Below are 14069 nucleotides of genomic sequence, written 5' to 3'. Positions count from 1 at the left end.
GAACCTCCAGCAGACCCCGGTTCCATGTCTGAGCGGGTCTTTAACAGGACAGCAGACGTCCGACAGACACAGAGGCGCCGGTCCAAGGAGCAGATGACCTCATCTGGAAAAGAAGAACAGGAGTTAGTGAACAAACACGCTAGTCTGTGACATTTAAACACACTGAGAGAAATGTAACTTTAACCAAGAGAAGAGGGAAACACACAGGGTGAACCTAAAGTTAACAGAAGTGATAACTGTAAACAATGGATGCTTGGAGAAAATGCCTGAAAATGCTGCATTTGTTGGAGTCTTCAGTCGGTCGTTTCTCTGCTTGAATAAGTTCTAAAAAAAACCTTCAGAGATCAACCAGGGGGAAATTCTCCCATATTGGATCAGAAGCTGCTTCTTAACTGTTTATCTGTGGTTTAATGGAAAAGTCAGAACTTCTGGTTCTGGTAAAGGTTTGGTTACAGAGATGCAAATAGAGGTGAACATCCACTCATGATGGAAAGATAAAGATTAAAGGTTAGACCACCTTGATGGGATGGTTGAAGCTTTTGTATCTGTTTGTTCTGGATCTATTTTTACTATCTTCACCAATACTGATGAACATCTGGAAGCAATAAAGGTTCATTACCTTCTTCTACTGGGTGGAGCAGACTGATGGTTTAGCTGCGGGGTCGTCAACGTTTTTCAGACTCCAGAACGTTGGAGAGACAAATAGAGGAGCCATGTTTCTTCTCTTTAGCGGTCTGTGTGCTCCATCCTCTTCTTCAGCTCCTTCATAAATGAAAGCAAAGCATCCTCACAGTCTTAACCTGTCTGCATGCGATGCTTCTATAGTCAAACAACAACCAACATACCTCCAAACACATGTGGATGGATTCTTTTCCAATGTGATCCGACTGCTAGAACACTGCTTCCATGTTCAACCTGCTTTCCCTGAAAAAAATAAGACAAATTAATCTACAGAATTTCCTCGACATCAAGTTGAAATCTGGGTCAGGATGTTGTTTTCATCATAATCTTGGTCTTTCTGTGTTTCAATGACTGTTAGCTTTTAATCAGGCCTGGGAAGCTTGAGTTGTGGGTTTGTCGTGTTAATAAAGGCTTACTCCGTGTGTTTTCTGTTCCAGTCTTTCTCTGTGCCGTCCTCAGGTAGAGACTGGGAAGCTCCTCATCATCCTGGATGTCCCGGTTCCTCACAGGACTTCTGCTTTTGGACGTCCACAGTGTCTGAACATACATGAAAAATTAAGTGAGGCCACCTGAAATGTTAACGTTATATTTAAATGAAGGATTATTGTTGCTCCTTACTGAACATGCTCTCACTCTTTGTGAAGGTCAGCAGCTCAGATGATCCTCCTCTGGTTTGGTCGCTGCAGATCTCATCAGCATCTTCTGATTGGCCCAAAGCTTGTAGCGGCTCGGTCCAACATGGGATTCAAAAAACACAGAAGAGATCCACTGCGGTCAGGACAGGCCTAGATGATATGGAGAATATTTCTGCAGAGGGTTCTTTTCCCTCAAACTAGGCCTGAAAACTAACTAACCAGAGGAACATCTAGAACTAGACCAAGTCACATCGGAAAGCTGTTTCTAACAGTCGGTGCTTCACAACTCAAATCCCTACATTAGTCCTGTCCTCTGCCTCTAACTGGTCTAAATCAATTAGCCCCACCAAGCGTCATCTCTCTACCTTCTTTTTCTCCTTTAGGGTTTAGGTTTGACCTCCTCAGTCGTCCTCAGCAGCGATGTCCAGCAGTTTCCTTGGATTTGTTTGCCTCCTTGTGGTTGATCTTTAATTTAATTTCTGTCTTTTTGTGTTTTTTATCTATGTGTTTTTGTTCATTTGCCTCTATTCTGTGATTCTTCTTGTCAAAACTGTTTGTGTTGCTTTCTGTTATCTAGCAGAATGTCCACATTAGATGTAGAGCATGTTAGACTATTTCTGCCTTAACCAGCTGTCATGTTCCACACCTTTTATTAGTTGTTATCATCTCCTCAGATGTCTGTGCTAACGGAAATTCTTAACATCTAAAACTGACATCAAAATCTAGCAGCGGGTAAGAAAAGCCAGGGTGCAAGACGCTACCTAAGGCATCCCTAGACCTGCCAGACTCCTTAGCATCTAAAAAAAATATATCTAGCAGCGGGGTAAAGAAAAGCCAGGGTGCAAGACGCTACCTAAGGCATCCCTAGACCTGCCAGACTCCTTAGCATCTAAAAAAATATATCTAGCAGCGGGGTAAAGAAAAGCCAGGGTGCAAGACGCTACCTAAGGCATCCCTAGACCTGCCAGATATAAAAACGATCTATAAATGATATCTAGGTGTGACTGTTTCCAGTCCTTCAGCCTTCCCACCTCCAAAAGTCACCAAATCAGCAATAAAATAGATAGTTGAAGGCGTTAAAGGAAGGTTCTTGAAATCCCTCTTCTCAAACATGCCTCTCGCCACAAGGTCTCTTCCCAGGGGGCTCCTCTTCATCATCTTCCTCTCTTCTCTTTCTCCTGGAGGCGCGGTCTTCTTGGCAGTCCGGGGAATCCTCCGGCTCCTCCTGGTTCCAAGGGAGTCTGAAGGGGGGGGGGGGGGGGGGGGGGGGGTGATCCTCAGGGGGAACCGAAGAAGAGGTGGAAGGTGGTCATTGTCTTCATCATCTTCGTCTCTTCTCCTTTTCCTAGAGGCACGGTCTTCTTGGCAGTCCGGGGAATCTTCATCGTCTTCTTCTTTAGAGCTTGTGGTGTCATATCCGCATGCTTGGTCTGAGGGATTGCATTCGAGTCAGTGAGTCGATGCAATCAGCTGGTTTTCCTTGACACAGTGTGAATGTAGCCTTAAACGTGATCATCCAGACATGACAATGGCAGAGGTTCCAGATGTTCATTTAAAGCTGCTTTATCTATTCCAAAACCAGTTTAAATGTGAGTTTAGGATCATTAATCCATTTAAATCCATTTTCCTCTGATAGAATAGGAGCCTGAATCATTAACTAGTTGGTGTCTGCTAAAAGGAGTGAGCAATGCAACCCTGAGGGACCAAGTATGGTAGAGATATAAATGTAGAGTTTAAAGAAGAGAAAATCACCTTAAAACCAAGTTTTATTCTAATTAACCAAAGCTGTTTGCTTTTGGGTTCATTAAACATTTAGTTCCTGCTATCGTCCTAGTTGATTGAATCTTTTACTGCTTTATTTTAACATTAATCTTTAATTATCCTCCCATATTTGTTTGTTGTTCTTTGTATGGCTCAGTGTTGATGTGTCCTGTCTGCTCTGCTGCTAAACTCCCAGATTATCTATAAGGTCAATAAAATGAGAAGAACTGCAGGAGGAACGTCTCACTGTCCTTTTTTAGAGCTAATTATTTTGACACTGCAAAGTGACAAGAACAATTGTTCTGTTAACATGAGCTGTCAGGTCAGACCCCCCAACAGAGAAACAATAATAACCACCAATCTGCCAAAGCGCTGTACTATAGTAATATTAGGACTCTTGCTCCATTTGACTTCAGTTTGGTTTATTTATAAAGAATCAATTTACAACCACTTATTTCAAGACACTTTACCAGAAAATACAAACAGATCCTGTTCACATTACTACAATCAAACCTTTATTATAGTGAGAAATAACAGGTAAAGATAGAACGACAGGAAGCATACTTCAACAGAACCAGACCCAGTAAGGCAGGGGTGTCAAAGTCATTCCAGAAAGGGCCGTGTGGCTGCTGGTTTTCTTTCCACCCAAGCAGTAGCACACCAGACTCCATTCATCCCATCAAGTCATCAGGTTAAGACTAGACTCACCTTGATGAGATGAATGGAGTCTGGTGTGCTACTGCTTGGGTGGAAAGAAAACCAGCAGCCACACGGCCCTTTCTGGAACGACTTTGACGCCTGTGCAGTAAGGGGATTTAATATAAATCAGTCTTAAAATAGAAACAAGTCACAGAAAATGTCATCTAAAGGCAATTAAAATGACAATTTTAATACAGAAACATATAACAGAAGTCAACACAAACACAGAACCAAATCTAAACACAAATATCCAATTAGATCCTATTTACAACATGGTGAAGATAAAGTCAGTTTATCGTGGCATTCAGAGAAATGTCTTCAACCCAAGGAAGCTCAGCCAATCACAGACAGTCGTTAATTTTGCTGCAGTGCCTCCTCCTGAGCAATGAGGAGACAGTGGAGAGGAAAACCAGCTTTAAGCAGGAAGGAACCTCCAGCAGACCCCGGTTCCATGTCTGAGCGGGTCTTTAACAGGACAGCAGACGTCCGACAGTAACAGAGGCGCCGGTCCAAGGAGCAGATGACCTCATCTGGAAAAGAAGAACAGGAGTTAGTGAACAAACACGCTAGTCTGTGACATTTAAACACACTGAGAGAAATGTAACTTTAACCAAGAGAAGAGGGAAACACACAGGGTGAACCTAAAGTTAACAGAAGTGATAACTGTAAACAATGGATGCTTGGAGAAAATGCCTGAAAATGCTGCATTTGTTGGAGTCTTCAGTCGGTCGTTTCTCTGCTTGAATAAGTTCTAAAAAAAACCTTCAGAGATCAACCAGGGGGAAATTCTCCCATATTGGATCAGAAGCTGCTTCTTAACTGTTTATCTGTGGTTTAATGGAAAAGTCAGAACTTCTGGTTCTGGTAAAGGTTTGGTTACAGAGATGCAAATAGAGGTGAACATCCACTCATGATGGAAAGATAAAGATTAAAGGTTAGACCACCTTGATGGGATGGTTGAAGCTTTTGTATCTGTTTGTTCTGGATCTATTTTTACTATCTTCACCAATACTGATGAACATCTGGAAGCAATAAAGGTTCATTACCTTCTTCTACTGGGTGGAGCAGACTGATGGTTTAGCTGCGGGGTCGTCAACGTTTTTCAGACTCCAGAACGTTGGAGAGACAAATAGAGGAGCCATGTTTCTTCTCCTTAGCGGTCTGTGTGCTCCATCCTCTTCTTCAGCTCCTTCATAAATGAAAGCAAAGCATCCTCACAGTCTTAACCTGTCTGCATGCGATGCTTCTCTAGTCAAACAACAACCAACATACCTCCAAACACATGTGGATGGATTCTTTTCCAATGTGATCCGACTGCTAGAACACTGCTTCCATGTTCAACCTGCTTTCCCTGAAAAAAATAAGACAAATTAATCTACAGAATTTCCTCGACATCAAGTTGAAATCTGGGTCAGGATGTTGTTTTCATCATAATCTTGGTCTTTCTGTGTTTCAATGACTGTTAGCTTTTAATCAGGCCTGGGAAGCTTGAGTTGTCGGTTTGTCGTGTTAATAGTCTTACTCCGTGTGTTTTCTGTTCCAGTCTTTCTCTGTGCCGTCCTCAGGTAGAGACTGGGAAGCTCCTCATCATCCTGGATGTCCCGGTTCCTCACAGGAGTTCTGCTTTTGGACGTCCACAGTGTCTGAACATACATGAAAAATTAAGTGAGGCCACCTGAAATGTTAACGTTATATTTAAATGAAGGATTATTGTTGCTCCTTACTGAACATGCTCTCACTCTTTGTGAAGGTCAGCAGCTCAGATGATCCTCCTCTGGTTTGGTCGCTGCAGATCTCATCAGCATCTTCTGATTGGCCCAAAGCTTGTAGCGGCTCGGTCCAACATGGGATTCAAAAAACACAGAAGAGATCCACTGCGGTCAGGACAGGCCTAGATGATATGGAGAATATTTCTGCAGAGGGTTCTTTTCCCTCAAACTAGGCCTGAAAACTAACTAACCAGAGGAACATCTAGAACTAGACCAAGTCACATCGGAAAGCTGTTTCTAACAGTCGGTGCTTCACAACTCAAATCCCTACATTAGTCCTGTCCTCTGCCTCTAACTGGTCTAAATCAATTAGCCCCACCAAGCGTCATCTCTCTACCTTCTTTTTCTCCTTTAGGGTTTAGGTTTGACCTCCTCAGTCGTCCTCAGCAGCGATGTCCAGCAGTTTCCTTGGATTTGTTTGCCTCCTTGTGGTTGAACTTTAATTTAATTTCTGTCTTTTTGTGTTTTTATCTATGTGTTTTTGTTCATTTGCCTCTATTCTGTGATTCTTCTTGTCAAAACTGTTTGGGTTGCTTTCTGTTATCTAGCAGAATGTCCACATTAGATGTAGAGCATGTTAGACTATTTCTGCCTTAACCAGCTGTCATGTTCCACACCTTTTATTAGTTGTTATCATCTCCTCAGATGTCTGTGCTAACGGAAATTCTTAACATCTAAAACTGACATCAAAATCTAGCAGCGGGGTAAAGAAAAGCCACGGTGCAAGACGCTACCTAAGGCATCCCTAGACCTGCCAGATATAAAAACGATCTATAAATGATATCTAGGTGTGACTGTTTCCAGTCCTTCAGCCTTCCCACCTCCAAAAGTCACCAAATCAGCAATAAAATAGATAGTTGAAGGCGTTAAAGGAAGGTTCTTGAAATCCCTCTTCTCAAACATGCCTCTCGCCACAAGGTCTCTTCCCAGGGGGCTCCTCTTCATCATCTTCCTCTCTTCTCCTTCTCCTGGAGGCACGGTCTTCTTGGCAGTCCGGGGTATCCTCCGGCTCCTCCTGGTTCCAAGGGAGTCTGAAGGGGGGGGATCCTCAGGGGGAACCGAAGAAGAGGTGGAAGGTGGTCATTGTCTTCATCATCTTCCTCATCTTCGTCTCTTCTCCTTTTCCTAGAGGCACGGTCTTCTTGGCAGTCCGGGGAATCTTCATCGTCTTCTTCCTCAGAGCTTGTGGTGTCATATCCGGAGAACGCACTAGATACCTCAAGAAACTCGCTAGAAAAAGACCTATAATCCTCATCCTCAGCCTCATCCTCAGCCTCAAACTCATCCTCAGCCTCAAACTCATCCTCAGCCTCCTCGTCATCCTCGTCCTCAGCCTCATCAAGAGACTCACTACAAAAAGACATATCATCCTCATCCTCATCCTCGTCCTCAGCCCCATAAAGAGAATCGCTAGAAAAATACCCATCATACTCATCCTCGTCCTCAGCCCCACCAAGAGACTCGCTAGAAAAATACCTATAATACTCATCCTCGTCCTCAGCCTCATCCTCAACCTCGTCCTCAACCTCTACCTCCACAAAACCCTGTATCTCCACCTCCTCATTCTCCTCCACCACTACTGCTTCAGCCTCTACCTCCTCCTCCTCATCATCAAAAAAACCTTCCTCCACCTCCTCAATGTGTAACTGTTCTCTCAACCTCCTCATCCTCATCCTTCTCCTCAGTTCTCCCATGACGTTATTAAAATTGAAATTAAAATTACCCAGTTCCTGAATCCAGAACAGGAGCTCCGGGTCAGGAAGGGCGGCGACTGGAACTGTGAGGGAAAGACATCATTAGACCAGGAACATTAATAAAGGAACATTAAATAAAAAATGAAATGCTTTATTTTAGGTTGCTGGATGTGCCTGTGTGAGTTTGTCAGGTTAAAGTAGATTTAATCAATAAGAACATTGATCTGTGAGCTAAAATAACCCAATAAAAAACATATTAAGAATGTTGGTGGTTTGGTTAGTTTTAAAATAAAAATGGACATGGTTGTAAAAGACACAATAATACAAAAGTTAATACACACAGAAATATTTAAAAATATGTATATATGGGCGTATACGATTGTGTGCTCCTGTCTCAGTACATTTCCCTATCTACTGTTATTCATTTGTGGATTTCCACAGACAGACTCCTACCGTCTCTGTCTTGGGGCTCTGATTAGACTGCCCCACAAGTGCATAGAATCTGCCATCATGTACTATTGCTAGGTGAATTGAATAATTTAATGGCCAATCAGCGTCTCAGAATCTTGGGTCTCTGAAAATACTGCCCTTTAACAGGCTTCTGCACCCAATGCGCAGGTGCAGACAATTAGAGGGACAATTCAGATTCAATTTTTTTTCTACAAATCTAAGAAAGGGGATCCTATACAGAACTTTTAATTGTTTAGAAGAAACCATCCAGCGTTAAATGTTTTGAAGATCTAGAAAATGATGAAGTCATCTGTAAACAAGCTGTATTATTTCTGGTGACAGATAAGATTCAATTATTTACATTAACCTGAAGATCAAAACAAGGGCTGCAGAAACACTTTTAAATAATATATTGAATCAAACATTTATTCTTTACGCTTTCCTCACAAAGACAGCACTTATAATAAACTCAGCCAGGTTCTAAACATTTTACTGCCCAAAAATGTAAAGGATCTGATTTTTAGTCAAGTGCAAACATTAAAGTGTTTTAGGAAACAAAACTAAAAAAAAAAAAAAAAATGATAATGTTTAGGGTTTTATTAATATAACAAGAAATACGTGACCTTTCAAAATAATTTTAAAAGCTAAAGTTGTTTATTGTTGTATTAAGGAGACCATACTTGTTCTTCGAGTCCTTCTCTGACAGAAGGGGCCAGGCGCCAACTTGTTTTGCAAGAATTTGATACCAAACTCACCAAAAACGATCCTCTGAATCCAGAAACTTTTAAAATCACAAATTTTTAACACCTTTGACCTTCCATTAAAGTCAAAAATATATGCCACCTTGGCATATATTTTTCCGCCAAGTGACGTCAATTGTTTACCTCGGGCGCGGTACACTACGCCTTTTCCACCTAAAATGGCGTCTTAGCAACAAATGTCACGTGACTGGCGGAGACAGATTTTCCTAAATCCGACCCTGTTTTCAGGCTTATGTTAACTGTAATGACTTATCTTGGACAGGCTGCTATGTAAACAGGCCTTTATGCCTTCGTTTAGCTATGCTGCGGTTGTTTACACCACGCCTTTTCCACCTAAAATGGCGTCTTAGCAACAAAAGTCACGTGACTGGTGGAGACCGATTTAATGCATTCTACTAAGGTATCCATGGAGACCAATATGTTTACCACTGCATGTTTTAAAAAAGAACTTCCTTTTCAAGTTCAAATATATTTTAAAAAAAACGTTTTATTCTAAAACTGTTTTATATATTTTCAACCATTTCCACAATAAATTCATCAAAGATTATTTTCACAAACCAAAAGGTGTTTTTGTTTTATATCATTACATTTCTGTTATCATTCCTCCCATTTCCAACCAATAAAAATCTATTTAAATAAATAAAAAAAAATTTCCTAAACACATTAACTAAATTAAACAACTTGAGAGAAATTCAGTCAACTTCCAAAACACTCAAAATGATATATATTTTTATCAAATGCAAAAAAATAAACAGTTTAGTTTGATAATATATTATGCTAAATTTCCTTCAACTGTCTTTTATATTTATTTATTGTAATTTCACCAACATTTTCATATAGAGCAAACTTATTTTAAGGGCATTTTTTAAAAATCATAGACCTAGCACATCTAGTTTACAAACATTTCACCTCAAATTCAACAAAGGTGTTTTTCTTAAACACAAATATATTTTTTAAATCACTAAATCACTGTTAACATTCCTGACAAAAACACAAAACACTTTTAATCTCTGAGATGTCAAAGATGCTAGAAGCTAAGCTAAGCTAGCTGTCACAACTTCCATGAAAAAACTTAAAACTAATAATTTTTCACATAACATTTTTGTTTTTAATTAACATAGTAAAAGAGTGACACAAACCTTTCAGATGATCCAGGAACCAGTTGTCCAGCGATGCGAAGCCCACCTTTAGCAGATTAGCAAGCCACAGAAAGCAGCAACTACAATCTCCAAGGTTCAGGTTAGAAATGAGCGTTAAAGATGGCTGGTGCTCCGTTTCCATGGCAGCGGGTGAGCGTGCGCACGCACGCCTGCGTGAGATCAATTAGAAAAGCATGTTACTGCACCAGCTAATTAGCATCAAACAAAGCACGTTTTTCTGCAGTAATATATTTTTATCCTCACCCAAAGGTGAGTTCAGTCAAAGTTTGCATTTAATGAGGCAAAGGAGCGAGTTCTAAAGCTCACTGGCCGCTTTCTAAGGTTTTCTACCATAGTTTGAAATATTGTGCAATAAATCTGAATCTGAATTTGGAAAGAAATTTCAATCCAAAGCTGCTTTTTTCTTCATCTCCACTGTGGTGGACGAAGTACTCAATAGTAGTATTTGATACTATTAAAAACTTAATCAACTACAATTAAAAGTTACTCGTTTAAACATCTACTCAAGTTGAAGTATTGAAGTATTCAATTTAGAAAATATTAAACACATTCTGCAATAAATCTGAATCTGAATTTGGAAAGAAATTTCAATCCAAAGCTTCTTTTTTCTTCATCTCCACTGTAGTGGACGAAGTACTCAATAGTAGTACTTGATACTATTAAAAACTTAATCAACTACAATTAAAAGTTACTCGTTTAAACATCTACTCAAGTTGAAGTATTGAAGTATTCAATTTAGAAAATATTAAACACATTCTCCATCCCAACTCGTCACATTTGGACGCTTGGTCAGGCTCCCTCTGCGTCACATAATGACACACCGGGTATCCCTTTCAATATTTGACACGCAGGGTTCTCCACTTGACTGTTATAGCCTATATGGCACCAGGAGGATGGTCCATTATCATTTTTTGAAAGGTATAAAAGAATGTATCCCCAAATTAAATCCAATTAAATATGAAAATGCTGTTTTCCTGTTTTCCGAATGTATTTATTGTAACCCTGTTAATTTAACCCCTTAATTACCTCAATGTAATGCATTTCCTGCTGACATTAGGAATCAAGTGCAACTCCGATTTTCACCACTGGGTGGCAGCATATAGAAACGAGGTAAATTTTCCATAAAAAGCAATTTAAGCATAAAAAGGATTCAGAATATATTTCATAGCTTATTTGCAGATACACCAGGCTGGTGAATGTTGTTGAACTCCGTTGGAAATTGATATGAATCTGAATCGAGTTGTCTCGGTAGGTGTACCATTTTGTGTATTTAGCACATGATGTAGTTATTGAAACACGATATAAAAGGGTGTTAAATGATATCTAAGCCTTAATTTTTTACAAACCAGTCAGGATGACTTTTAAAATTAGCTGTGATAGCTGTTCACGGTGTGTAAAATGTTTTACTCACTGAATTGTGTTCTCTAAAACAGCGGTCCCCAACCTTTTTTGCACCACGGACTGCTATATGTCAGACAATATTTTCGCAGACCCGGGATTTATACTCTTTGTAAAAACGATCAAGTAAAATGATACGACTGGCATACTGTAACATCAAATACAAACAGCATAAAAATAAAACAAGCAGGTCCCATCGAGGCGTAATCTGAGACAATGACACAAGAAGTGTGCTCCTGATGTCCAGTCTGCTCCATAGCTTTGTTTTGGTCGCTGTAACCGCAGATAATCCCGCTTCACAAAGATAGGATGTTATAGATAGGATGAGTCTTAACCTGTGTCAAGAGGCATAGATGCACCGACTGATGTTATTGGGAAAGAATACCGCAATTTTTTAGATTTTTCAAAATAAAACATCACTCAGACTCTGATCGTTGATAAATTATTCTGTGCGGCCCGGTACCAAATGACCGACGGACCGGTACCGGTCCACGGCCCGGTGGTTGGGGACCGCTGCTCTAAAAGACGTCCATTAGGCACAAATTACTGGCTGTTTGCTTTTCTATGTATAACTGGGTTGTTGGCTTTGTTTTATGCTGTTTATTCCAAATGTGATGGTACCAGAAGCCAGTTGCACTATTTTTTTCATTTAAACTGGATTTTGGAGAAAGTTTGTTTCAAATCTATATTCCCAATCTAAGTTAATGTGTTCTGCTGCATTTTCTGTATACTATATATTTAAGTTAAAAAGAATGGACTAAAAAGCATTAGTAAAAATTAAACATGGACATTAGTGAATAATATTAATCTTTAATTTCTGTGCATCTTGTGTAGACTGTTTTTTTTATTAAGGTTCCTTTTTAATTCGGATCCCTGGAGGTCGTTTCTTCATCTCATCAGCGCAATTGGTCGCCCGGGTGCCTGGCTCCTTGGTCCACCTCCTCTACTCAGCAGCACCACAGAGGCTCCTTTGAGAATCCTTAGTTTGGACTCTGAGTATTAAGGGGTGGTAGGACAACTTTAATTTTGAGTGCACTCAAGGGTAGTTTTCATTTTGGACATTGGACCAAGTTTATTTAATTTTCCCCCGAGATCTCATAGGTACATTGTATTTTTTTTTTATTCCCCTGTCCTTTTTGTGATTTATATTGTTCATAATCAATATTCTAATACAAATTTAAACTTAACTTGTTTGGTGTTTTATTGGGGTGGAAGCTATATTTGCCATGGGATTTGGTTTTGACCAACCTCTTTGCGAATCTAGATTTAAATAACCCTATCTCTTGACTCTTAGTGTTTTATAAGCAGTGCAACTACTGTAGAGGGTTGCACTATGAAAGAAAATATATTATTAATGTATAAACATAGTTTTGTATACATTCTCTGTATACCTAATGCTGATAAAGTTTTTCTAAGTCTTAGTCTAGTCTAATTCCGTGATTTTACCTTCCACTTTGTATTAATCTTATTTTTTCTTTTTGATTTTTTAATAAAAACCTAGTTTTATATGGAAGAAATGAATGTTCAAGTAGGTATTCAAAAAGTATTAGTTTTCAAAAATTCAAATAAAATGTCTTAATATCAGTACTTTTCTGTATAATTTTCAGTGTAATTTTAAAGAACCTTATAACTTTCAGAATCCAAATGATGTATTGATGCGTAGAACCACCTGCTACAGATTCAACCCCACCTGGAAAGAACTTCAGCATAAAAATGACACAAAAAATAAAGTAAGCTCTTTTGGTTTCTTATTTAAAAACAAACCAAAAAGAAAACAGGATTTTCTTGATTCTCCTCAAACTTTCACTATTGAAAAAAGGTTAAATGTTGAATCTATTACCAGAAACAAACTACAGCTCTCATATGAGAACTCATCTGAACAACTTGGCCACATTGGCAACAACTAACGCCTTAATAAAATGAATAAACTACAAATATCATCTGCCCAGAGTTTCTCACATTGTTATAATGTCATGCTAATCTTTAAAACAGTGGTGTCCAAATTCATTCCTAAGGGCTGCTATCTGCCATGTTAAAATTGCATTTCAAGAAAGAAATCTTTTTTTTAATTAAGTGTATTTCCCTTTTTTTGGAGTTGGTAAATAGCATTATCCGTCAATGGAACGAATATTTCTGTCCTTAAAATTAGATAATTAGGTATTATGCACTTGAAATAATAAAATGGAGTTTCTTTTTCCTATTTCTATTTTAAATGTAATTCATCTTATTCCATGATTAAATTGTCTACTTGCTACCAAGCAATCAGAGATTTCCCATGAGTGGAGATGCTAATCTCTTTTCATCCTTTAACTTGAGTTGCTACATAAACTAGCTACAAAAAAGAAATATTAAAATATCTTCTCCACAAACTGGGATTGCACATGTTTGTATCTCTGACAAACAGACCCACAGCATTACAGATCCTCCATCATACCTAACAGCAGGACTGAGGAGCGTTTCCACATTTTCATGCGTTTTTATATCAACCAGACATCAATTCTGAATTGAAATGTACCAAAACGATATCACCATGTTATGAAATTTAATTGCTACCAGAAACCTCTATGTGTAACAAGTAACACTGGGACACACACACTAGGTAACATAATCACAGAGAAATCCTAACCTGAAGTTAAATGAGTCACACCAATCATCAGGACAGAGATTCAGAACAGTCATTTGATATTTACATAATTTGACCGGTTTGGAAAGTTTTCTGTCTAAGGAAAACCAGCTGATTGCATCGACTCACTGACTCGAATGCAATCCCTCAGACCAAGCATGCTTGTAGCGACAGTGGAGAGGAAAAACGGAGATAGCCTGAAGAGCAAAAACACTGCTCAGTAGTCAAAACAGGAAGTGAATGTGATGCGTCTCACCAACAGCAGCATTAGCACCCTCTAGTGGCAGAATCATCTCCACATCAAACTTGGTGGTCTGATATCCTCGTGCACAGCCTCCCTTTCTCACGTGTGGATCTGTTTTTTGTGCTCGTGTGAACTATTGTCTCTTTGAAGGCGTTACCCAACGGACAAAGCAACTCAGCTGTGAATGACTACTT

General features: G+C 39.4%; 1 protein-coding gene and 2 long non-coding RNA genes across 5 annotated transcripts; all 3 read right to left on the bottom strand.

The window, feature by feature from the left end:
• Positions 1–20: 20 nt before the first annotated feature.
• LOC119792048 lies at positions 21–2004 on the bottom strand. 2 transcript variants are annotated; one of them, XR_005281926.1, is made up of 5 exons: positions 1300–2004; positions 1098–1218; positions 846–924; positions 620–762; positions 21–103 (listed from the first exon to the last, which is right to left on the bottom strand). It is a non-coding gene; the product is annotated as an uncharacterized LOC119792048 (long non-coding RNA). The 2 variants fall into 2 exon arrangements; XR_005281927.1 differs by having other exon boundaries at positions 1315–2004.
• Positions 2005–4271: 2267 nt separating this feature from the next.
• Positions 4272–5963, bottom strand: LOC119792066. Of its 2 annotated transcripts, none has more exons than XR_005281929.1 (5): positions 5501–5963; positions 5299–5419; positions 5049–5127; positions 4823–4965; positions 4272–4306 (listed from the first exon to the last, which is right to left on the bottom strand). It is a non-coding gene; the product is annotated as an uncharacterized LOC119792066 (long non-coding RNA). The 2 variants fall into 2 exon arrangements; XR_005281930.1 differs by having other exon boundaries at positions 5516–5963.
• Positions 5964–6489: 526 nt separating this feature from the next.
• LOC119792072 (acidic leucine-rich nuclear phosphoprotein 32-related protein-like) lies at positions 6490–9629 on the bottom strand. The gene is made up of 2 exons (XM_038298535.1): positions 9590–9629; positions 6490–7322 (listed from the first exon to the last, which is right to left on the bottom strand). The coding sequence occupies exon 2, from the start codon at positions 7237–7239 to the stop codon at positions 6490–6492; it is 750 nt and encodes a 249-aa protein (XP_038154463.1). The 5' UTR covers positions 7240–7322; positions 9590–9629.
• Between the last annotated feature and the right edge of the window lie 4440 nt (positions 9630–14069).

The sequence above is a fragment of the Cyprinodon tularosa genome, unplaced genomic scaffold (assembly GCF_016077235.1).
Source record: "Cyprinodon tularosa strain WSP-4 unplaced genomic scaffold, ASM1607723v1 ctg409, whole genome shotgun sequence".
Classification (NCBI taxonomy): Eukaryota; Metazoa; Chordata; class Actinopteri; order Cyprinodontiformes; family Cyprinodontidae; genus Cyprinodon; species Cyprinodon tularosa.
Note: the sequence above shows the minus strand (reverse complement) of the source record. Positions and strands in the feature narration are given on the sequence as shown.